The sequence below is a fragment of the Neolamprologus brichardi genome, chromosome 7 (genome assembly GCF_056152115.1).
Source record: "Neolamprologus brichardi isolate AB-2024 chromosome 7, ASM5615211v1, whole genome shotgun sequence".
NCBI lineage: Eukaryota > Metazoa > Chordata > Actinopteri > Cichliformes > Cichlidae > Neolamprologus > Neolamprologus brichardi.
The window spans coordinates 12,683,784-12,710,656 of NC_142110.1; the positions used below are offsets into that span (position 1 = coordinate 12,683,784).

The 26,873-nt window shown below is 38.9% G+C and overlaps 1 protein-coding gene across 2 annotated transcripts; it reads left to right on the forward strand.

Moving 5' to 3' along the window:
* On the forward strand, positions 1 to 25,104 carry LOC102793157 (ras-specific guanine nucleotide-releasing factor 1). 2 transcript variants are annotated; one of them, XM_087843114.1, is made up of 27 exons: positions 1 to 682; positions 5,141 to 5,247; positions 5,476 to 5,623; positions 7,809 to 7,901; positions 7,976 to 8,229; positions 10,317 to 10,396; positions 10,509 to 10,702; positions 12,296 to 12,405; positions 12,686 to 12,804; positions 13,259 to 13,419; positions 14,089 to 14,152; positions 14,423 to 14,565; positions 14,665 to 14,747; positions 14,836 to 15,084; positions 16,579 to 16,949; positions 17,055 to 17,174; positions 18,452 to 18,622; positions 18,705 to 18,811; positions 19,029 to 19,141; positions 19,247 to 19,316; positions 19,989 to 20,092; positions 20,176 to 20,260; positions 20,359 to 20,556; positions 20,643 to 20,722; positions 20,823 to 20,940; positions 21,021 to 21,089; positions 22,436 to 25,104. In XM_087843114.1, exons 1-27 carry the CDS (start codon positions 407 to 409, stop codon positions 22,526 to 22,528), a joined length of 3,780 nt encoding a protein of 1,259 aa, XP_087699240.1. In that variant the 5' UTR covers positions 1 to 406; the 3' UTR covers positions 22,529 to 25,104. The 2 variants fall into 2 exon arrangements, with proteins under 2 accessions (XP_087699240.1, XP_087699241.1); XM_087843115.1 differs by having other exon boundaries at positions 19,247 to 19,307.
* The last annotated feature ends 1,769 nt before the right edge of the window (positions 25,105 to 26,873 follow it).

The window sequence follows — 26,873 nt, forward strand, 5'->3', positions numbered from 1 at the left end:
TTCACCCAGCACTGCCTAGCTGAGCACCAAGCCTACTGGTTTCTGGATATTTCATGTGAGAAAAGGACAAACCTCGAACCCCCTTTCCTCTTATCGTTCAGTCTGAGACAGTTTTTTGAACCTTTTACCTCATCTTTCCCCCCCACCATCGGATAATGTGGACCTTCAAAGCGCTCGGAGTATGACAAAAGATTTTGGGATGCTGGACTTGTGCTCCTCGTTTTGTTTTGTTTAGTTAAATGCCAACACGGTGAATGCGTCGGACAGAGTGGACAAGCCTGCTGCTAGAGGTCCGCATTGAGAAAGTCAACATCTTGCCTTTCTTTATTTGATTTTTTCCCCCGGAGCGACTTCAGAAGGATGTAACGACCGATCCACCTTGCGCATCTGAAGTGTCCTCATCAAAATGCAGAAGGGAATACGACTTAATGATGGTCATGTCACCTACCTGGGGCTTTTGGCAAAGAAGGATGGTACAAGACGAGGGTGCTTGAGCAAAAAGAGCTCAGACAACACGAAATGGCACACAAAGTGGTTCGCTTTGTTACAGAATATGCTCTTTTATTTTGAGAACGAGTCCAGTTCTCGACCCTCGGGATTATACCTGTTGGAGGGATGCACATGCGACAGGGCGCCTTCACCTAAACCTTCGCTGTCAGCCAAGGAGTGTTTGGAAAAGCAGGTACGGAGAGCGTGCGCGTGCGATCACGCACAAACAGATACACACGCACCGTCTTTTTCTGCTTTATTGTTTTGCAGACTTCCAGCTTTAAACACCAGTGAGGTGCAGAAATACATGCATTATTTTTTTTTTCTTTTCTCGGATGCCTCTGAACTCCCCAAGCGCTTCTCTTATACATTCATTCTTCATATATCGCATCGCATGATGACCTCAAATCCAGTGCAGCAGAATAGCATGAGGTTTGCTGTATTGCACGTTATGTAATCCATGCATGACTTTAATGATGAGGTAACAATATTAACACCTAATGATGTTACGGCAGCCCTGGCAGTAAGCAATGTGGTGCAGTGTTTTGCTTTGGGTTGCACCAAACCTGCGCTCGACCTAAAAAAAGAAAAAAAAAAGGGGGGGGGGGGGGGGATTGTAGGGTAGTTCAGCGGTGCATGAGTGCATGAAATGCAAATGGATTTCTAGCCTCGTAAAAACGATGCATTTGCATTTTTGGTTGGTCTCATATTTTGCTTTTTGACTTCCAGTCATCATGTTTTTGACGTTTCAGGGTGGAGAGTGCTATATCCTACCCAATGCCCCATCCAATAAAACGTGCAAAAAATAAAAATTAAAAATAAAAGTTGTGGCCTCAAGGTTTCCATCTTGTGGTAATATTTTGAAATTACACTTAAGGGTCAGGAAACAGCAGGGTGCCCGTGATCAGTCAGCACTGATCTCTGTGACCTGAATGAAATGGTTCAGTGTGGAGTGTAATGCTGGAGGTTACATTTGCATTAAAGCCTGTCAGGTGACAGCTGTCATATTTTACCAGAGCCTTTCACTCTAAAGTAGGCCATAAGATTTTTCAAATTTGAGTCCAGATAACTGCAGATGAAATATTTATTTAATCCTGCTTGATTTCCTCTGGCTCCTTGTTCAATTATTTTAGAGTGGAAAGGTTAACAGGCTTGTTAACACCGTTATTGTGATTAAACAGTCGAGGAACACGATGCTCCAATGCTGTCGGCTTTCCTTTGCTCACTCCAGGCTCTGTGCCTGACTCTGTAGGTAGGGCTGCAATCCAATGTGAGTCCAGGCTCTTCCTGTGAACAGCTGCCCTTGTGCTGACAAAGCAGAATGCATGCACACTGGTAAATGTTGTGCTTGCACAGTTGCTTTAAAAGCACCCCAAAGAAAGAAAAAACCCTCCTTAAAGATTAAAAAAAATAATGTCAGCAGTGCTCTTTTACGACTATTGTGCTGATTTAAATATGACTGCAAGCTCACAGACAGATAACATCTCTGATTCCTGTGAATCCTGTTTGCACAGTGCAGCAATATGGGGTGCACTAATATCTGATATCTGAAGCGTTGCTTCTCATTGTATACAAATATTTTAATCAGGAGAAATCACCTGCATCGCCTAACCTTACCTATAGATTTGTTGTTTAATAGCAACATTTTAGCAACCTGCCATAATCCCCACATTACATTTATCCTGAAATGCAGTTAGTGTGAAAATGATAATGCGTTTGAGCCCGAGGTTTCTATGGCAACCCTTATTTGCATCCTAAAGAATGATGCAGTTAGAAGAGGCAGGGTAACAGCGAGGAGAGAAGCAGTGTGTCTCATCTCTCCTATTAATGTGAGCGCTATCTGAGCTAAATTTGTTCCTCGCAGTACCTTGGAGGGGTCAGGGTCCAATTATAGAAAACACAGCTTGCTCACACTGGGTAACAGCATCGCATCAACCAGTATCACAGGCAGCCTCTGACGGCACGATCTAAACTGTAATGTAAATCAGGGGATCTGATTAAGAAAAGACATTCTGGGGTCAGTGGTGTTTGTAATTAAAACTCGTCATGAAGCTGAAAGAAGGTTGAGTTCCAACTCTTCAGTCTAATGGGTATACATTAACAAAATATTTCTGCAATAAAGCTGCTTGTCAGTCAGAAGTAAAAGGTGTAAAAAATATTCTATAATTTATCGCAAAATGCCTAATTAATTATTTACCACTCACTTATGTACGCCACACAGCAGGACTGAGAAGTGAGCTGCAAATCCGTATCTAAATTAACTTATCTGTATACAGCTGAAAGTAAATGATAGACAAGCCTTAGTGCTGTATTTCATCTCATACCTGTTTAGATCAGTAACGATATTTAAAGGTGCTTGACTGGGACATGAACATAAATCAGAATAAATACAAAATGCTTAACATGACTTCACACCAGACAGTCTTAGATAGATCATGAGGGAAAACTACACCAACATACATGCCTCTCTGCCAGAAATAGATTTCCTTTGACGGTAGGATGAATACCTAATGAATGTGAAGATGAAAGAGCAGTCAGCCGTGAATAATGATCAGTTGCATGTTGATAGGTGCCTGTTGAACATCTGCAGGCCAAAGATTAGAGTCTGGTCAGACTCAGCGTGGCTGGAACAGTTCAGAAGAATGATGACAGTTCAATTAACTGAATTGTTATGTTGATTTTATATAATAAACTCTCATCTAAACAAGTGTTTACAGGTAGAATGTGTAGATATGAGATTAAAATAAAAAAAAAGAAGCAGCTGATTCTGAATTTTAGTATTGTGTACAGATTCTCTTGAAGTGTTAAAATAATCTATTATAAGTTCAGTTTTACAATCGCATTTAAATAAAAACACAGAAATGTTAGCAATTAAACATATCCTGTGATACTACCATAATTCTTTCAGCTGATGAAGAAGATGTTTCCATTGTATCCTAACTGTTCGTTTGTGTTTGGATATATTGTATATTTGAATACTGCAAACAAGCTAGTGATATTCAACAATTCAATCCCACTGTGTATAGTTATGCAGCAGTCAGGGATAGGTGTGAACAAACTGGAAATTAATTAATTAAGAAGATCTAAGCAGGTTTAAGCAGAAAAGTTAGCTAAAAATTAGACAAATGGATAACCAGTATTAGATAGACTAGATGTTAATGATTACGATAGATGACTAATATACAAAAAGATGATACATGGTTGAAATATTGAGGAAAATTGCTAACGTATTAATTGTTAACCTTAAATTACAGATAAACTGCAAAATAAATTTCCAAAAGTTGATTCTGTTCATCTGGACGTAGTGTTTTGTCGCTTTTTTGTGGGAGAAATGTTTTGTCACTTGGATGAGTGACGAAACGTTTCTCCCACAAAAACGCTAAGTCCAGATGAACAGAATCAACTTTTGGAGATTTACTTACCTGGATGATTGAGCAGGCATCAAGATGGAAAATAAATTCTTGAGCAATAGACTGATAATTATGCTAGATTTTTTTCTGCCATTAAAATAAAAAAAGACAGACAGACAGAATGAATGTCAGGCAGAGCTAAGCTGAAATTTAGGTTATCTCAATAATTTAGGTCAGATGCCTTCCTTTTTTTAAAAAAAAATATTTTTGTATTAACAGAACAAAAATAGTGTCAGAAACAAGCTTCCATAGTTAGCTGCTAGTGCTAGTAGAAGTTGAAATAGTTTGCTAACAGGATAAACTTAAACATTGGGTAAACATAAATGATAAACAGAAGCTAGTTAGCTAAAATTACTTTTAAACTGATATGTAACTGAATTAGCAGTTGAAGTGGCTAGATAAAAGTACAGAGATGTAGCTGAAATACTTTGCTGGGTAAACATAAGAATAGATGCAATTTTATACACAGTAAATTGCTGTTAAATAGAGTAGTAGCAAGAAGTAGTGGCTGAATAGCGGAAATAAGAAGTTAATGGTTACTCTAATTGATAAGTGGTACTCAGAGGTATCTGAGATATTCTAAGTAGTAATATACAATCCCCTTTTATTGTAGTTTTTTTTTTTTTTTGTATAAAGGCTAGGGAAGCTGGCTAACAGAGGAGTCACGTAAAAGCAGCCAGAAGTATTAACTTTTTAACAAGCAGAATTCAGGATCTGTAACAAAACGAAAAGCACAAAAGCTCTTCATTTCACCAGTCACAACCAGTACAGCGTGAAAGGGAGAATGGTGATCTAAAATCAAGTGACAGTGAAAAAAACAGCTGTGAACAACTGTTCACAATGACTGGAGTTGCTAGGAAACAGGTATTGCACAGTTATGTAATTGGCCGTGGCTCCAGCCTCCATGTCTTGTGGCATTTCCTCCTGGGAACCAGAGGCATCCCAGGAACTGAGCTGGGGGAGGCTTCCCTCAGTGTGCTCCATCAACTGCACTGGTGGGCGAGGAAGATGTGGCTTCCCCAGGCTCTGTGTGGTTTTTAAATCACCCACTTGATGTCTGCAGCAGCGAGGCAGTGAAACAAACAAAGCAGAGGAGAAGCTTCAGTCATGCTACTATATATAACAGATTTATCCGAAAGGTATCTGATAACGAGTGCTCCTTCCTGTGCGCAGCATGTGCATTGTTGTTGTGTGTTGGTTCTAACCGGAGCTCCTCACCCTCTCCTCTCTTTTTGTTTCAGTACTATTTCACAGTCAGCTTCAACCACGAAAACCAAAAGGCCCTTGAGTTGCGCACGGAGGATGTAAAGGACTGCGATGAATGGGTGGCTGCCATATCACATGCCAGGTAAAGCCATGCAAAGGCATATCAGCGCATCAGATGGTAAATTAGTAAAAGTTTCAAAAGTGTGGTTAAAATTTGAAAAATTTCACGGAATAACGCTTTATTTATAAGAAAGTTCTCGTTGCTTTCTTGATTTATTTGGTGAGACGAGACAGTGTGCAGTTAGATGACATTCATCGCTCCAGCTGATATACAAAACCATGTGGTTTGTGTGTTTTCATGTTTTTACAGTTACAGAAACTTGGCTACAGAGCATGAGACGCTCATGCAGAAGTATCTTCATCTGCTTCAGATTGTGGAGACGGAGAAAACAGTTGCTAAGCAACTTCGACAACAGATAGAGGATGGGGAAATAGAGATTGAAAGGCTCAAGTCAGAGGTAATATTCACTGTGATTTCATTCTTAGTACTTCTAGGGAGTAGGAATGTAAACAAATACTCGGTCATGCATGCTAACCCCCTCCACTCACTCATCCTCCTCAGTCAAACCAAAACGCACCATCAGCTAAATTCATTTATTCCAGTAGAGTCCTTAAAGAACATCTCCTGTATTCATTTTCAATTACATTATTTTATTCTTGGACTCTGCTAGGCGTGATTCACAGTTACAGTAATCCCTATTTATGATATACTGGGTCATGCCCCCTAGTTCACCCTAGCAAAAATGGATCAATGTTGGATTTTATTAAAATAAAGGTACACATTTATTTTAATTAATAAATATGTATTCCTATTTATCCATATTATATATTCTGTATTTATAAATGTGTATATGTGTATATGTGGTATATTTATGCTTATATCCTTACTATCATTCCCCTTTATTGTATCTGTAACATGCAACTTCTGTCGGTGCTGTGCTACTGGAAACCGAATTTCCCAGAGGAACCCACCCGAGGGATTAATAAAGTTTCATCTAATCTTCATCTAATCTAATTTCAGCACAATAGCATCAGCAAATTTTTGACAGTTCCTTAAAATATATTCACATCAGTCACATTAGTTTCACTTTGTATTTGGTGGCCAGTGTGGTCTGCCCTCCACTGTTTGAGACCCCCTGCTCCCCACGGACAGCTTTTTTCTGATTGGCTGTGCCTCATAAACTAAAGATTTAAGCAGCACTTTTGCGGCTGAGCATGACATTGTACGAGCAACAATTATAAAAACTGAACATTTAGAGCAGTCTCAAACCAGGGGGTTTTGGCTCATGGGCTCATACTTGAGACTTCAGTGTCATGCATATTGTGAGTATTCACCACTGTCACAACATATATGACAGAAAATAGGTCAAAGCCATTGTGTCTCATCAACATCTGAAACTGTTAACTGTACAGGGCATGTCATAAGTACTACTTTCAATTATTTACATTACTTCTAGTTTTTAGAGTAATATTCATGCATTAAGACCTAAAAAATACTCAATTATGAGCTAAAACTCATTTCCTTGCCGTTACCTGCTCCTATTATTGTTTCAATATCATGCATGGCATCTAAATATTAAATGTTTAAACATAATTATTGATTACCTATCTTTAATATGAGAACTACAAATTTATAGTAGATGTAAATAAGCTACACATGTTCCCTTCTCAGGAGTAACTGTTTGGACAGTTTGGGGCTTTTTATGACCTTACCAGCACCCTCAATGCTAAAGGGATCATTGTTAAAATATCCAGGATTTTGTAACTCTGTCTGGATCACAAATAGCCCAGGATTACAGGCTTTTCCATCGTCAGGCAAATGTGTGGCAGTCACACAAAATATCAGTCAGACCTGCTGTAAATAGACATCCTGGCACAATAGCACTATATTATAACTGATTCTTACTTTGCACTCTCATTCCTTTCCAAAAATTTGTCTGCTTTCTATCCTCGCTCCGACCTGCCAGCTCAACAAATAACAGCTGAGCCAGTCGGAAAACGATGGATTATGCTGATTATTGTTCTGTTTGTCTCATATGCGGAGACTAGTGTGAGAGGACAGAAATGAAAGCACGCCCCCCGTCACAGACAAGAATCATGTTCAGGCCAACCTCTCTCCACTTTGCATCTCCTTTCAGGAACAATGACTCCAGTAGGGCCATGTCCCCAGCTGTATTCTTCAGATCCAATAGTCATTTTACTTTAATGTGCAAATGTGATGCTTGAAATTGAATTAGGCCCTGAATATGCATGGACTATGCTTCATGTTGCATCTCTACTATGAAATTCAATGACAATTAACTCTCTCTGTCTACAAAGCCGAGTCTGGGTTTTTTCTGTTTTATTTTTTTGGCACTCTATCTACCGCCCAGTCAGCATACACACAGGACAGTTTGACTGATACATATTGCATTAAAATGATCAACATTATGACCGATGTAAATAAATATTAATCAACGCTACAGAGGAGCAGCCAAGTGAACACAGCTAGTTTAGTCAGGCTAATGTTTTAGTGTCGACAGTGCTGACAGGTCCTGTCCTGTCGATTCAGTCACTTTGTTTACATGCTGTTACAGTAAGTGAGAAGAAGAGGAGTGTGTAAGTGGGAATGACTGGTCCTTTTTGTGGTTGCTTCCGTGACAGATTGCTGGGCTGCTCAAAGACAACGAGAAGATCCATGCCAGCCCTGCAGCCGCTCCAACCGACGATGACTCTGAAATTAAGAAGATCAAAAAGGTAAAGCAAGCAGTCTGAACTTCTGCCTTGATTTCATGCATTTTCATGTTCTGAGAATGCACGGTCTATTGCAGGTCCAGAGCTTTCTGCGAGGCTGGATTTGCAGGAGGAAGTGGAAAACCATCATCCAGGATTATATCCGCTCGCCTCATGCAGAGAGCATGAGGAAGAGGAACCAGGTGGTGTTCAGCATGTTGGACTCGGAGGCAGAGTACGTCCAGCAGCTTCATATTCTGGTGAACAACTTCTTGAGGCCGCTGCGCATGGCCGCCAGCTCTAAGAAGCCTCCCATCACCCACGATGATGTCAGCAGCATATTCCTCAACAGGTTGGCTCATCCAGAGGTCTTCTCTAAATAAAGAACATAATCACAAGGACACATACATATAAGCCTTCACTTCACAGTGAAGTACAGCATACTGGCAACCAGATAATAATGCAAAACCTGATGATTGTTGTATTATCAGAGAAACTATTTGCATTTAAAATCTGGTACCAAAAATGAAATATGTGTATGAATGCTCCAGTGTTTGTTGCAAGTACAGTATATCCTAATAATTAAGTTGACTGTGGTGGGTTACAGGTATGTGTCCCAAATTATGAACTGCACCAAACTTGCTATTCGAAAATAATGGTGTCAACACAAATGCCCTTAAGCTGGTACACCTTTAGGCTTATCTCTGTTATATGATACAGAAGCTAAAGTCAAATATGATACAATAATGATTGTATGCAAAGTAACATAATTTGGTGTAATACCTTTAAATTTGTTCACAATGCAGATACACAAGGAAAGAGAAATTTCAATTGTTTGCTTAAGTGATGAGGTAATTAAAAGAATTCATTGTCTTATGTACAAATTTTCATAAAAAACCCAGAAGTTCACAGCACACTTTATCATTATTAATAGTGAGTGATTCCAGGGAAATGTACTGATGATGTTGAACAGTGCAGGGTTCGATCGCCCTCCTGAGTGGATGCATCCACTCCCTGGCCATAGCTTTTACTTTTTTGTGGTTTTTATGGCAACCAAAGCTTTTTTACTAAACAACAAAAAAACAAAATAAAATCAGACAAAAAAGACTTTTCTTTCACACTGACCTCAAACGAGCACTCGGGCAAACACAACTTTCATAGAATTTTCCTTGTGTCTATTTGTTTTTTGTTTCTGCACCTGTTTGGTAATTTCTTGGCATCATCCAGTCATGTTTGTGCTGAGTTGAGAGAAAAGGCACTGCTGAGACACTGGTTATGCTGATGAGGAAGCACTGTGCAGTTCTGGTCATCATTTTGGCACAAATCTGAATTTGTGTTATAATACACTCAGATTACCTGTTATTGCAAATGCAGACATGGGGCAGTCTTTAATTTAAATTTTTTGAAAACTTTGAAGCTATTGTCTCATCTGTCATTGGTCTATAGAATTCAGGCCACAAACAAAAAACAGAAGGATCAGGTACCACAATTCCTGCCCCTTGTCTACATATTCTGCATATTCATGCATAGATATCTTTTAATAGATTACATTAGTTGTGAGCGTTTTGCCATGCATAAGTTTTACATCTACTGCAGAATGATGCATCTGAAGCATTAAGATACTTTTTTAAATTTTAAAATGGAATATCATCTGCATTAATATACTGGTAACCTCAAGTGCCTGAATTTGTGTTTGATAAGTGAGCAGCTTGCAACAACTTGTAAAGAGCTACATACTCCCTGTGTATTGGTTTGAATCTTCAAAGCAGATCTCCGTACATTTAATGTGTAATAATATTGTAACAGATTATGTAGAAATCTTATTTGTTAGCAGTAATCCTGATAACGAGTCTGTTAAAGTAAATACTGGTTCAGTGTGTTGTTTAAACACTGTAAGCAATAAAAGTCAAAGTGCACAGTACAACGCCCCAACTAATAGAATGAGATCAAATAAATGCAGTGTGTATACTGGCTCAGAGCGACATGCTGAGCAGTAAAGAGAGGTTTGGGCCTGTGGATATTATCAGTGGTCTAAAGCAAGAATCATAAATGTAAATACAATAATGATAAATGCAGATTACAGAGGCAGAAGCACCATGCCTGGTTTGAGGAAGAGTTATTCCTCATAGAATTTGGATCATTAATGTTTACTTACACACACCTGGCACAGCATGGATACCCTAGTTATTAATTATTTATACCTATGAACAATGCAACTTCTAAACAGTACACTGGTATTTAAAGACAACTAAATTTCTGTGATTGTTTTTAGAACTGTTATTTTTTTATGGTCTTTTCAAGACATAAATGGATCTCTTTAAATATGCAGTCAAACGTAATAACTGCTCAGATTAAAATTAGGATGATTACTCTTAAAATCTTTATAGTCTGAGATTAGTTTCCCTAATAAATGTTTTTTCAATCTCTACTTTATTTCAGTGAAACCATCATGTTTCTGCATCAGATCTTTTACCAGGGCCTGAAAGCCCGAATAGCAAGCTGGCCAACATTAGTCCTTGGTAAGAGTCATGTCTTTGTTGAATTTCATTACTTTATTCATAATGCACTCATTCAGATGTTTGTCAGAGTGCACGTGATGAAATGTGATTAAAAAAGTTTATGTGTCTGCAGCTGACCTGTTCGACATCTTGCTGCCCATGCTGAACATCTACCAGGAGTTTGTGAGGAACCACCAGTACAGCCTGCAGATCCTGGCACATTGCAAGCAGAACCGAGACTTTGATAAATTGCTGAAGCAGTATGAGGCCAAGCCCGACTGTGAGGAAAGGACCCTGGAGACCTTCCTTACCTACCCTATGTTCCAGGTTAGCTCATTTGTCTCACTGATATACACAGGAATAAAGGCAGGCCCATTTGTTTGCTGCACAGGTGCAGCCTGGAGCCAGCTTTTGTTGTTAATTTTGTGCTCTCGCAGCTTGAGCCAAGTTCTTTTCTCCATAAATGTCACCCTTGAGCCATATATTTCACCAACCTAAAACTAGATGCCTTTTGCTATGCCAATGATGCCCAGCTGTAGCGGTTTGCAAAGCAGTCGGCCACTTTGTTTTGCGATTGCACTGCCTGTGAGTCAAATGTAAACAAAAGGGTCATCACTAAAAATCTAAAAGGCAAAATGTTAATCTTTTCTCCTTTTCTTTATGATGTAGACTGTTCCTATGTGTCACCTATAAAACTGGTACAGTATTTATCGCTGTTAATCTCTAAGAAATACTTAATTACAAAGTAAAAGCACGTTCTTAGTGGGTGATCTTAAAGAGTAATAACTGAAATCGCCCTTTAGAATAGAAGTTAGACCCTTTTTATGCTGGTACTCCAAACTGTGGTAAAAATGCTTTAATAATTATGTAAATATGTTTAAAACCTGATTAGTCCACCTGCTACAGATTGAAATGATTGATTTTTTTAGTGATGAGGCCAAAAAAAGGTGATCACCTATCATCTGCAAGTCTTTGATCTGTCTTATTCCATCCTGCAGTGAAGCACAGTCTTCACAGTCAAAGATTCAAAAAGACCAGTCAGAACTGGGAATGTTGAGTGCAGTCACATACAGTGAGGTCCTTGAAGAAAAACTGCTAGTACAAGTGATGTGAAACTGGTTCAACAGGTCACCTTTCAGTGTTAGAATGACCTGAAGCAAAGCAGCCAAAACAATACTGGAGTGACATCAGGCCAAGTCTCTAACTGTCTCCCGCTACAATTCACCCCACTATAACATCTTTAGAAGGACCTGAAGATGGTAGTTCGTGTGCACTTTTCATCCACTCTGCAGAAACTTGAGAGGGTCACCCACGAAGAATTGGCAAAATTGCTCACATCCAGGAGGGATTTGGCTTCTCTAAAGCTGTAATGGCTACCAAATGTTCAAAATGCTGCACTGAGTGCAACACATGAAACAGGTGACTACATTCTGAAGAGGCAGTGGCATTTATTAAAAGCTGTATAACCAGATTTGACTGATTTCCACTTGAGCTAAACCAGTGTTTTCATTAATATTCTCTGGCCTGTTTACTGGACATTGTGGCTCAGACAGAATTTGGCTTCAAATATGCATATTGTAGCATTGCTCATTAACAAAAGAATTAACAGGCATCCGTCTGCAGTGTTTCAGGATATCTTGATTATGTTTTCATGTCTATAAAAATGGTTGGTCTCGGAGCTCACGCTCCTTTCTGGCAAGGCACGCATTTTCCCCAACAGTCCACTCTGCTGGGGCCTGCTGCAGGCTGTGCTGTGTTGATAATAAATTTTGCTGATGAGTGTAGATTGTGCTCTCTACTGATCTTCTTCTCATTGTGCTGGCACATATTTATCCCTGTGTTTGTACGCTTGTGCTGTGCACATGAAAGATCTCGCAAGTGAGCACGACTCTCCTGCTGCTTTCTGTTCTGCCTCTCCAGATTCCTCGCTACATCCTTACTCTCCATGAGCTGCTGGCCCACACACCCCATGAACATGTAGAGAGAAATAGTCTGGACTATGCCAAATCTAAGCTGGAGGAGCTTTCCAGGTATAACCCATAGCCCCAGATGGGCGTGGTATCTTATATGAGAGTGACGTCTTTTTAATTCATATGAACACAAATAATAGATCAGTCTAAAAGCTGTTGAATTTTTTTTTAGAATAACCAAAAAAGCATGAAGAGATATTAACTGTAAAGATAAACAGATAAATTTTTTATTTAACCAAATATATAAACACCCAATTTCAGCTTTTTTCTATTTGATGTATAAGCTCCAAATGAGAATGACAAAAAGGTGCATTTTTGTGTTGTTTTTGTGCTTTCTTAGAATAATGCATGATGAAGTGAGCGAGACCGAGAACATCAGGAAAAACTTGGCAATAGAGCGCATGATTGTAGAGGGCTGCGAGATTCTCCTTGACACCAGCCAGACGTTTGTAAGACAAGGTAACTCTCATCTTTAAGTGTTGTACTTTGGATCCCAGCAGACAGCAGGGTCACAACAGAGAGAGGTTTCCTGTCCCTCCACATTTCTGACAGCCAGATTTTACATTTCCGGCACTTTATTGTGCAGCGTGGCACAGGGCTGGCTCTCTCCTCCTCTCGGTCTCTCTCTGGGGAACAACACGTACTCCTCGCTATAAGAGCTTTTAATTTCTAAGTGTAATTAGACGGGTCTGTGGCAAACTGATGATGAATCTGCAACTGTAAATGTCAAATGTCCCCAACAGGCCGTGATGGATAAGAAAAGAGAAAAGAGACGTGGTAGATTATTATTCCTCTGTGCATATAGTCATGTACAGAGGAATGTGCATATGCCTTTTCATTTTTGTATCTACATGTGTCTCTTCTTTGCTCCTCCTTCATTCTGTTTGGACGCACTCTTTTTTTCTACATAAAGGGTCCCTCATCCAGGTGCCAATGAGCGAGAAGGGCAAGATCACCCGTGGGCGACTGGGTTCTCTGTCTCTAAAGAAAGAAGGGGAGAGGCAGTGCTTTCTCTTCTCCAAGCATTTAATCATCTGCACCAGGGGGTCTGGGGGAAAGCTTCATCTCACCAAGGTGGGCCTGAGCTGCTGAGCTGGCAGCATCGCAACCTTTCTGCAAAAGTCTGGGACACCTGACCTAAAATAAATGAATTAACCAACACTCGATGGAATATTCATTACATTTGCTCAGATGCTGTAGGCTCATTAACATGTGTGAGATTAGCAAACCCCCCCATCCCAAACGTTTACTGAGAGGTTTTCAAATATTTTACATAATAATTTGCCAGATTTTTATGAAACTGAACCCTTCTTTTAATACCGTCTATGGTTTTTCCACAATAATCATTCAAAGCTGTTGCTTCTTCATGCAGCATGTATGAAGTCTTCATTTTTAGTGATAAGGTTTGCCCATATAAGAGATCCAGATGATATCTAAAACCCTTCTTTGTCCAGCTTAAATATTTGGAATAAAAACAAACTTCCTTTTATGTATTTAAACTTAAACCTAAATATTCTGAAAGGATAAACTAATAGTAAAGATGCCCTAAATAGCATCAGATGTACCTTTTTGAAGGCTTTGTGTGTTTGCCAAGCTGAAGTTAAGTATACTTTGGAGAATAGGATGAGGACATTTATCACCTCTATATATGAATGACACATATTTTTATGCTGATGGAACTGATTTTTTTTATGTATGCACTACATTTACTACATCTACATGTGTATTGTATGCTGTTTGCAGAACGGAGTAGTTTCGCTTATAGACTGCACTCTTGTGGAAGATCCTGAGGGGACAGATGATGAGTGTGAGTGTTTAAATATTTTCTTATAGAAACGTGCTTCATATGTACTCTGTTTCATGGTTTAAATAACTAGTGAATACTAGAGGATGCTAGCTTTGTTAGAGCAAATGAAAAATAATGCTCCAGTAAAGGCAGGCAGTACTATGAAGTGCACTACTTGTTTTGGGTAAAAATCTGGCACTGTACAATCACATATGACATGTTTATGTCTTTACTGGCTATAAATGAAATATATAAGGAAAATGACAAAACGTCTTTGTGTTTGCCTCAAAGCTAAATCAGACAAGAGTGGTCAGGACATGGAGCACCTGGACTTCAAGATTGTTGTGGAGCCAAAGGACAGCCAGTCATTCACAGTCATCCTGGTAGCCTCCTCAAGGCAGGAGAAGTCTGCATGGACTAGTGACATCAGCCAGGCATGTCAACGCACATCACAGTCTTCCAGCAGTCAGTTACAGAAATCACTAACATTTCCTCTGTCCTATTTCTTTACTTCAACTGCATGTGTCCTGCAGTGCATAGACAACATCCGCTGCAATGGCCTGATGATGAACGCCTTTGAAGACAACTCCAAAGTCACAGTGCCGCAGATGATCAAGTAAGCTGCTTCTTTACATGTAACTTGGTGAAGCTGCTCCCTTTTTTTTTTTTTTTTTTTTTTAGATTTATATCTGTTTTCTTAACAGGTCAGATTCAAGTCTGTACTGTGATGACGTGGACATCCGTTTCAGTAAGATGATGAACTCCTGCAAGGTGCTGCAGATCCGCTACGCCAGCGTGGAGCGTCTGCTCGAGAGACTTACTGATCTCCGTTTCCTTTCAATCGACTTCCTCAACACCTTCCTGCATTCCTATCGTGTGTTCACCACTGCTGATGTGGTGCTGGATAAACTCATCACCATCTACAAGAAACCCATCAGTGCCATTCCGGCCCGGTCAGTCACTTTACATTTGGACAGACTTGAATGTTGCAAGGTTGTTGACAGCGCTTACCACAGACAAACAAATCTTATTTGAAGTGTGTGGCATCCCTCCAGACCAGACCTTGCCAGCCTGCATAAAGATGAGATTGATTTATTAGGATGTGAAGCTTTGTCATCCTCTAATCAATGTGAGGCACATATAGGAACAAAAGTTCTGTGGTTATTATACAGAAATTTTTTTGTTCGTTTTATTCATAGAATTTCATGAAATTACACAAAACATGACAGGAAAACTATAAAAAGATATATATATACATATATATATATATATATATATATATATAGATAGATAGATAGATAGATAGATAGATAGATATAGATATATAGATATATATCTATATATACACATATATATCTATATATATCTATATATAGATATAGCTATATAGATATATATATACATTGCAACTTAGGAGTCACTGACTTTAAAAAGCATTCCAAGCAACATCCAAATATCTATATTTTCCAGTGGTCTCATGTTAAATGAGCATGGAACTTGGTGGTTTGCTGTGTTTGTTTTGTTGTTTCTCGCACATCCTCCTAAGTGCAAACTCAGTCAGTAAAGTACCCCATAATTAATTATTTTTCAATAACCTTTTAAACTTGACAGTAGTGGTTATAGCTGCTTTCATTGTATGGTGCAAATTTAAATTTGATCATGAATTAGAGGCTGGACATGTAGAGGGTGCAGTATGCGTGTAGTGTTCACGGATATTTGTTTCTCTGTGTTTGTGTACATAGACGCTGTATGTGACACTGAAACGATTAAGTCTATTGATCTTTTGAGCTTAGCGTGTGTATATATAGAGCTTGTTTTATTGGTTAAATCCAAACACAGAGACTTAGCAGATGTGGCACTGCTACAAGGCTATGGTGACTCTGTTTCACTGTATGTTATGTACATATCAGTGTGTATTGGTCCAGTCCATCCTGCTTGTGTGGGAGTGTCTCAGCCGGGCTCTGTCATTCTATAGCAATCAGCCTCAGTGCTGCAGGACCCCACCCTCCTGCAAAAGATTGCACTGGTGCTAACTCTGTGCTCTGCATGCCTAGAATAAGGGCCCTGCTGTGGAGCTCAGATCAGGGCTCTCTATATCCACACCCTGCATTATGCTCTCCCGTGGCGCTTGTCATGTCACTGAGAGACACCTACTCTTGGCTGCTTGTGTCAGCAGCGGCCATGCGCACTATCGCTCACTGTGCTATTTATGGGAACCTGTGAGGTCGCCAGGAGGCTGGCAGGGAGTGGGAGAGGGTTTTCTGAAACACTGCAGTCAGCCGCGACATAGTTGAAAAGAGACTTCTGGTTGCAGGGCTGACTTGGTTTGCATAAATTATTTCAGAGGTTCTGTTTGTTTAGCTAAGCTCTTAAAATATAGAGTATACTTAACCAAATAAATGCATACGTGCCCTAACGTCTAATGTTTATATCCTCCCCTGATGCAGGTCACTGGAGTTATTCTTTGCCAGCAGTCAAAATAATAAACTTCTTTATGGCGAGCCACCCAGCTCCCCCAGGGCTAGCAGAAAGTTCTCCTCCCCTCCTCCTCTCGCTATTGCCAAGAACTCATCCCCCAACCGCCGTCGCAAGCTCTCTCTCAATATCCCCATCATCACTGGGGGCAAAGCTCTTGACCTGGCTGCCCTTAGCTGCTCCTCAAATGGCTATGCAAGCATGTATTCCTCCATGTCTCCATTCAGCAAGACCACCTTGGACATCAACAAACTGTATGTGTCCAGCCCGATCGCGAGCAAAATCTCTGATGAGGGAGAAGACAAGAAGGAAAAGGTGGACGACCCCTCGGCTTGCAAACAAGGTGGGTGACTTGTAGCCATTCAGAGTACAATTTGAACTCTGCTTTGCTACAATAATGTCTTTAAAAGAGCTTAATACTTACTGCCGTTTGCTTGTTACAATACAGATCTCTCTGTACGAGAAGAAAGTGATAATGATCAAAACCAGAGCGATGACGGGGATCCAGAAGCTTCTCCTACCAAATCTCCAACTACACCAAAAAATATCAAATGCAAAAACTCCTCAGGTAGATTGTGTCTTAGTCTTGTACATGATTTAAAATGAAATGTCGAGCTTATAAATCACATTATACTGTTACACTGGGAAATACTTGTATTTAACCTAGCTACATTTCTAAATAATGAGATCAGGATGTGCACAAATAACAATTGTGTCAAAATACAAAACACACAAAATTCTGTGTCAATGAGAGCACATGTACCACACTCGCCCGCTGTTAAAACCTTCTGTTTAAAATCAGCAGCCAATCAGAAGAAAGTTGAATTAAAGTAAGCAGAGCTAAAGTGGCTTCTTTCAGAAAGAGGGCCAACACCAAGGCCCTTATTTATCCCATATAAAATAAGATTATTTTGAGTTTTGAATCATGCAAAACTGTTCACAAGAAAGAAAATTCTGCCAAAGGTAATGACTTGTTGCTTCTTCTTTTTCTTTTAAGTAATCTAGATCCACAACAGTTTTTATCAGCTTCTTCCTCAGCACAGGCTCCATGTCTTGACCAAATTTCATAAAATGTTGATTAACTGTTTTTGTGTAACCTTGCAGATAGACAGATGGCACTTGACAAAAAAAAAAAAAACCCTTGCAGCTGACAATACTTGCCGTCAAGCATATTTTACCATCTGTAGGAGAATGATGAATTGTTTTACTCTTTAAATAACCCCGTTTAGCCATATGCCGTCATATTTCTATCTGAAAAAAAATATGCCAATGTGGAACATAAGTAACATGAAATATCAGTTGTTCGATGGTTATGAATATGTGGGGAAAGCCAACGCTTGGCTTCAGTAGGTGTTAGGGAAACTTGTGTCATAGCAACTACACTGAGAGCGTGTTTTCCCTACCGCCCCCAGTAATGAGGCTGTTTCACTGGAGCCAAGATTATCTTTGCCTTTCAAATCTTATGACAGAATTATACAATATAAGTTTTTAAAACGAAGCGTTACCTGGAATATGTGAAATAACTGGAATAGTGAGGCAATGTGTGGGATTATTAGCAGCCTATGATCCGTGTTCCCAGGATTTATACATCGAGGAGTGCAGAGAATCTGTTGATTCCTCTGTTATGCTGATATTTAGTGGCTATATTTAGCTGCAACCATCTTGAATATCAAAGCCTCTTGTAAAGGAAAGTCTGGAGGGAAACTTTTGCATTGGCCTGCAGTGCTCCCTAGTGGAGGTTTGTGAAATGAAAAAACAGGCCATCCAGCTTTATGTGTATATTGAGTTATAATAATAAATATACATTTACAGCTGGTATTTTTTTTTAACTGTCCTTGTGTGTAGAGTTTTCCCTGTTTTCCTACAACAACGGCATGGTGATGTCATCATGTCGAGAGCTGGACAACAACCGCAGTGCTCTATCTGCTGCCTCCGCCTTTGCTATTGCTACTGCTGGAGCCAATGAGGGTACCCCTACCAAGGAAAAATATAGACGGATGTCCCTTGCCAGTACAGGTATATTCACCAAGAAAGTGTTGGGCAATTCTCTTAACTTTATTCTCCTTCGGTGCCTCTCATTTAATGTCTTTTTTTGCAGGTTTTCCAACAGATCAGAGAAATGGAGACAAAGAGTTTGTGATCAGACGAGCGGCAACCAACAGAGTCCTGAATGTGCTTCGGCACTGGGTGTCCAAACACTCTCCGGTAACGCATTTCATAGCAGAGATGTTAACACAGCATCCTGGCATATTTTCTCCTTAACAGAGGAAAGAAATTGTTTTGGAAAATAACTTTGACTAAAATTTGAGAATATTATCCACAGAGAATAAAACAAATTCAAAACTAACCTCGTGAGCGGTGATAATCAACGACAAAATCTACAGTTTTCTATCATCCGTGTGTGCTGTCTGTGCCTCTCTAGGACTTTGAGAGCAACAATGAGCTGAAAACGAAGGTTATTGCCTTCTTGGAGGAAGTGATGCATGACCCTGAGCTGTTGACCCAGGAGAGGAAAGCGGCAGCCAACATCATCAGGTACCGCTGAGTGCTGTTTGAGTGAAAGAGGGATTAAAAGGCATTTTACTGGGTCATTACGCTGTACATCTTTCAGAGGTTGACCTTCTTTTTCATGTCACTCAGGACTATAACTCAGGAAGATCACGGTGACAATCAGATCGCGATAGAAGACGTGACACAACTGGTAAGTGAAGTGAGTAGCTGCTGTTCGTGGCTCTATTTGAAATCAATCCTCTGCTCACTTGGCTGCTCCCATGATAATAGATGCTGAATATTTTTGATCAGTTATGAGACATAAATACAGCAAACAATTAATGCATTATGTGATAGTTAGCAGATGGGATTCATTAGACTGGAATCTTGACGGTGCGTGAATTTGCACATATGTAAATGTTGCTCAAGAGTGACAAGCAGTGATTTCACAAATGCCACAAAGTATTTTTAGATACAGGTGCAGGAAGTGTAATCGAATATATTTATTATAATACTATCAGCTAGATGGGGGGGGTTTTCTGCCTGAAAAGATGACAAATTCAAAAATAAATATTGAAATACAATAAAACAGTTAAAGATTTCTTTTGTATATATTTTGGTGTCCTTGATCACAGAAACTTTTATGAAAATTAGACAGTCAATAGCACATTTCAGTCTAGTTAAAAGTCATTTTACCAGCACTTGACAAATTGAAGATATAAAAGTTTAAAAAAAAAAAAAGATTTAGAGGCTAAGGTGCATCAAAACCTACAGAAATACCTAGTTTGGTAGATTATTTATTGTCATGTTAAAACAAACTAAAGTCAAATTAGCTAATTTAGATCATTTGGGATCTGTTTTATTGTTTTTTTGGACTGTTTGTGTCTTTCAGGTGGGAGGGGGGAAAGCTGAGACCTTCGAGAATCACTCAGCAATGGAAATTGCAGAGCAGCTCACTCTGTTGGACCACCTGGTGTTCAAGGTCATTCCATACGAGTGAGTGTCATCACACCACACAGCCAGGAAGCACGAACACACCAATACATGCTTCACTTCTTCTTTGTTGGTTTGCCTCACAGGGAATTCTTTGGCCAAGGCTGGATGAAGAATGACAAAAATGAGAAGACGCCGTATATCATGAGGACAACGAAGCACTTCAATGACGTACGCTCCAATCAAAAAGAGCTCTTATCACACATCGAACCCTTCTATCCAAACGTAACATGAAGTCTAAACTACTTGTTTCTCGTTTTTTTTGTCAGATGAGCAACCTTATTGCCACGGAGATCCTCCGCTGTGATGATGTTGTAACCCGGGTAGCAGTCATCGAAAAATGGGTGGCTGTGGCCGATATCTGCCGTTGTCTACATAACTACAACGCTGTTCTCGAGATCACCTCATCACTGAACCGCAGCTCTGTTTTCCGCCTCAAGAAAACTTGGCTCAAAGTTTCCAAGCAGGTGCGTGTCTCTATATGCATTGCTGCTAGTCCCTGAAGTGCATGCTATTGTCACTGAACGTGTTCATTATCACCATTTTTTTCTAGACTAAAGCACTGATTGACAAACTGCAGAAGCTGGTCTCATCAGAGGGGAGGTTCAAAAACCTCAGAGAGGCTTTGAAGAAGTGAGTTCAAGGACATAGTTTCAGACTGGATCAACAAAGCAAACAAGCAGCACAAGTGGATGATAAGTGGTTTTTATTCTCTCTGTTTTTTTAATTCTAGTTGCGATCCTCCCTGTGTGCCCTATCTGGGGATGTACCTCACTGACCTGGCTTTCATTGAGGAGGGAACGCCGAACTACACCGAGGACAACTTGGTCAACTTCTCAAAGATGAGGATGGTGAGATGTTAGGCGATTCCTGATATGAAAGACTTGCGCTAAGTTTGTGTCACTGACATCCTTGCTTCCCTTTTTTCCAGATTTCTCACATCATCAGAGAAATCAGGCAGTTTCAACAAACAGCATATAAGATTGACTTGCAACCAAAGGTAAATTAATTAATCGCAAAGACCACAGAGCAGTAGTTCCCAAACTCTCTGACCACTGACTACTTGAAGAAGCAATTTCTAATATACGAGCTGCAATCAAAAATTTCAGAGACTGGGCCTGTAGAAAGTAACAGTGGTACCTGATTTAAACCTGGGCAAAGCAAACACTTGGCAACAGTGGAAACAAAAAACTCCCTTTTAACAGGAAGAAACTTCCAGCAGAACCAGGATCAGGGAGGGGCAGCCATCTGCTGTGATCAGTTGGGGTGAGAGGAGGGAGATAGAGATTAAATGCAGAGTGATGTATAAACACACAGAGTGAAAGTAGTGTATTTTTAAGAACATTAAAAATACTGACAGAAAACCTCTTAAAGTGCACAAAGCATAAATGTAGAAAAATTGCTCTTGGTCTCTCCTGACCTAATGTGTCGTTTTTGGGAATGAACTGAACTCAGAATAAGAATCAGATACTTTATTAATCTATGAGGAAATTATGTGGTCACAGTTGCTCCAAGACAGTGAGAACAGGAAATAACTAACTTAAATTTGATAATACAAACTTACAAATTATAACAGAATAAGTCTAGCTCTAAATATAAATATCCCAGTATATTACACAAATTAAATATATAGTTGACACTGAGGTGCCCTTTTTATCGTATTGACTTTGTAATTTTCTTTGTAGATGATGTGATATTAAGCGTGTGGAGAATGGAGGAATTGTACAGCGAGTTAGCCACAAGCAGGAATGAATTCCTGTGTTCTAAAATTGACATTTGGTCACAGTACAGATTTGAGTTTAATGATGAAGTCATAAATAAAAGTTGGCCATGCAAGGAGACACCATTGAATAGAGGTTAAAAAAATTAAATAAGGTTTTGCTTTCATGTAGGCACTCTCTTAGCTGTTCGATTGCATCTTGTAAATGCAAAGGCTAAGTTCCTCTATATCTTTGCAAAGTATTTTTTAGAAAGAAACAGGTAAAGTCCTCCAATAACAGCAAAAACGTGGGATGTTAGTTTTTAATTTTCAAGGTGGAAATGTTTCAAAAAGATAAGTTATGAATGCTTGGGACCCTTTTAGATATATTGCATAACACTGTTTTGCCCAAATAGTGATTAATGTTTTGTGTTCTTGTTTGTATTATATTATTCAAATAAATCAAAATCAGGCCAAAGTAACTCATTAGTTCACATAATCAAAATTTACAGTATAAACATAATGATACTGATACTGAGGGTTGCAACTAGTAACTTGCTTCTGTTTAGTATTGTTTAAACTGTGAAAATAGTAAATAAAATCAAATAAAAAGTCCTTAAATTTGCTTTTTTTTCCCCATATTCTAGGTAGCCCAGTATCTGCTGGACAAAAGCTCTGTTCTGGATGAAGAAAGCATGTATGAAGCCTCACTCAGAATTGAGCCTAAAGTGCCCAACTGATGGGGAAGGTGGCCCTCCATATTATTTTCTTTGTTAATATTACACATCAGTTAACATGCACATCAACATTTGTATAGCTGTACATGCTTAAGATCTTGCTCCTCTGTACAGTAGATGTTTAAGGTTGTTTGACAACATAAAACATTTTAGTGTATATTTTTCCGTGTATGATTTTTGTTGTTGCCATTTCCACAATGACACCTGCTTGAAGGATTTTTTTTTTTTTAAATTTCTATGAGTATTTCAAGAACAATAATAGAGGTCACTTTAGCTGCATGCAACCGTGTCTTCTACTGTGACCAATGACATTATTTTGCATCATGCCATACTGTGTCAAATTTGCACTTCGAGCACTCGTGTTGCTGGCTGTTGTTCTCTTGGCTTGAGTTTTATTGATGACTGAAGTTCTCTGCAACCAATGTAGCATTGTAAAAAAAAAAATCTAAAACGAAAAAAATACTGCATAAAATCAGGTAAAAGAGCACAGAGAATATAATTAAAGATAGAGAACAGTGATCAGTGCAACTGACAGCAAGGTATCCAAAGCATATGTGTCTCTGTGCTTCCCGAACCAAAACAAGAAGGATTTGTTTCTTCATTTCTGCTCACTATTCTAAAGACAGGGGTTCCCAACTGTGCTTACCACACTGAATGTTTTCCTACAGTGTAACTGTGGAGCAGTCCAGTATGTCTAACCAGATATGAAAGTGAATAAAAGGTAAAGGTTCTTGTTGAAGTTATTTGCTGAATGAGAAAAATAAATACAGTCCACAGGAAGGTCAACTCTGTGAGCTAAATGCTAAAATTTGCATGCTATATTTGCGAAGTTAACTGAACAACAAGCTCACCACTGTAGCTTAGCTTGTTAGCATGCTCACATTTTCTAATTAGCACTAAACGTATATTGAAAGCTTACAGGAATGTTATTGGTTTTGCAAAAATCAGTCAAGTATTCACCAAAAATTGTAAATATTGGTCTAAAAGTTGGAAAGTTAATGGACCAGTTTATCCTCTGTTGTTGTTGAGACATTTTATTAACATCCACTGATGTAAATCACTAATGTGAGATAAGCTTTACCCTGTCGACATCATCGAAATCAGAAGCAAATGTGCTGAGATGTGCCAAAATATTTCAGGCTGAGCTGCGAAAAATCGCACTCTTGTTGCTAGAACCATCAGCTCAGTCTACATATTTATACTGATACATATAGCTGATACATATAGACCAAATGTGACAAACGGGACATGATGTGCAGACACAATCTGTACACATTTAATTATCTGTAGAGTTTTTTTCTTCTTCTTCTTTCTGTCAAGTAGTAAATGTTCTAAAGCTGGTAATGATAAACAATCCATAGGTTGGGAACCTCTTCTTTAAGTTAAGTTTAGCTATAGGATAATACAGTTTCTCAGTTGGCACACGAGGTGCCTAAAGTCTGCTGAGTTCACTTATAAGCTGTGTAACAACATAGAGTGTTAAAGAAGTGAGGTTTGTGAGGTTTAAGGTGACGGATTTGTCACCTGCATTTTTGTTGCGCTTAAAGTACACGAGTACAGTTCGACGAGTTCCCCCCTTTATGCTTGAACTTTTTGGTCTTGACTTGTTAAATTGAAACTCATGGGAAAAAAAATCACACGCAGTGGTTAAGTGTTGTACCTTCAGGTTCGGGTTCTACTTCTGTAGAGTAAAAGTTTGTTGCTCTTCTGTAATCAAAAGACAATCTGTCCTTTTTGCTGTTCCAGTGATTGTGGAACATGACTGTATATCACTCTGTTATATGCATTGCTGTTAAAACCTATGATAAAAATGTATGTGAATGACCTCTGCCTGCAGCATTCAAACACTATTTTTGTAGTAGTATAAGAGAGAGTGACCTGCTCTTTATATGAACATGGGAAAGTATTTTGTACTTTGTTGTTAATTCACTTCACTGAGATGCGCTGTACATTTTGTACATGCAACCTGGCATATTTCTCAATGTGGAACAGTGTAATCCTCTCAAAAACAACTTATATCACAAGCTTAACACAAAACGCTACAACAGTGTGGTCTTGAAACCATAACTTAGAGGTAGGAGAGCAATTCAAAGTGTTTTGCATTTATACTGTAATCCTGTCTATAACCATTTCTGTTAGCAGGAATATAGTAACGTAGTGCTTATTCTGTGAATATTTGTATGTATTTTTACTATGTATGTACAGTACACTTTTGAAGCTAATGTGGTAGGCATGCAACACCTTCACAGACAGAATAATACTATATACTTATACTGTATACACTTATAAATGCACATACTCTTATAAGGTATATAAACAAATAAACATTTTGCTGTAAGCAATACCCAATGGTATGAAAATTATCTTTCAACCCTCATGTTTCCACAGCTTAAGAAATATTCCCAGTTTTGTAAGGAAAAAAAAAGATTAAAAGAAGATGAAGAACATAACAACAAATAAACAAAAATATGTTTCCCAGTTACCTCTTGATAATAAATTCATTTTATCTCAGGGGCATTTTGTCTCAAGTGTTTTTGTAGATCTTGTATCAGTTGACATGCTCATCTAATATGATGAAATAAAATACAGTCTGAAAGTTCTTAGCTTTATAAGCAGCTCTCTGTCCTAGGAAGCAACCGTGCTCAGCGGCCTACCGTGATCCGGCAAAATCCGGAATTAATATGAAAAAAATATTTATGATCATAATTAGAATTTTCACAAATGCACAAACTAAACATGACATAAATTGTTTTCTGATTCAATAAATGTTAAAATCCAAGTTGCAATCACATCATAACTTTCATGAAACGTGGGACCAGCTTAATACCTGGTTTACTTAGATTCTATTGATTTCCTTATTTCATTTACTAACATCACAAAAGACTTGGTAATAACGCAGGTCTGACTCTAGCAGTGAACTTGATGGCATATGTTTATCTTGTTTATTTATTTAAAAATGATTGATTCAAGTCATACAAACCATATTATTTCACCAAAATATGCCCTTGTAGCGACATTCTTAAATGTAGACACATTAAAAAATATTCAAATACACATTACAAAGGAGGATGCTATTAAACATGTTTCATAGCATGCTCATGCTATAAACTGGGGCTAATATATTACTAACAGATTATATACGTTTATTTTCCTGCTGCTTTATACATTTAGTACATAATTTACATTTCTTTAATGCCACAATGTCACTTTAGCCACAGTTGAGACGCCGCTTATTTTATGTTTATTTTAACCATTTTCTACGAAGGCAGTTGTTGTGCATTGTGATGAGTATTTATTGCAGTGCTCTCCATTTTTGAATAACTATAGCTTAAAGCAAAACGCAGTCCGTGAACCATCAAACATTTACCCGTGGATCGCAGAACAATAGCCACCGCGGTCAAGTGAACCCTCACTTACGAAGTCACAGTCAAGCTAGCCGCACCGTCAGCCGCACCAAAAATGTGGTTGCACTACTCTTGCGCATATTACGGTATGGGTGAAGCCCGGCTTAGAAACGCAGTCTTTTGTGTCCTGACACTATTTTACTTCACAATCCACTCCCAGTTTTGGTTCATCTCCACTTTTCTCCCTGTGATCCACAGCCCAAATTACTGTATGATTCAGAGAAAATTAACAATAAAATTTACCCAATACACTCTACTGTACTTTTAATATCCTCATCTTTGAGCTCAGATTACAGGAAAACTGTAAGAGGTGACACAGATATTTCACTGTATTCTGAATCTAGGCCATCTCCACTCTGCACCCTGTGATCCACAGCCAAAATTACTGTACGGTTTTTGAGAAAATTGATAGTAAACTTTACACAATTTACTCTACTGTACTCGATATATTCTCATCTTTGACCTCAGATTACAGGAAAACTGTAAGAGGTGACGCGGATATTTCACTGGATTCTGACTCTGGGTGACCCCCACTCTGCACCCAGTGATCCACAGCACAAATTACTGTATGGTTTTCCTGAAAATTGATAGTAAACTTTGCACAATTTACTCTACTGTACTTTTAATGTCCTCATCTTTGAGCTCAGATTACAGGAAAACTGTAAGAGCTGACGCAGATATTTCACTGTATTCTGACTCTGGGTGACCTCCACTCTTCACCCTGTGATCCACAGCCAATATTACTGTACAGTTTTCCTGAAAATTGATAGTAAACTTTGCACAATTTCCTGTACTGTACTCTATATATTCTCATCTTTGACCTCAGATTACAGGAAAACTGTAAGAGGTGACGCAGATATTTCATTGGATTCTGAATCTAGGCCATCTCCTCTCTTCACCCTGTGATCCACAGCAAAAATTCCTGTACGGTTTTCCAGAAAATT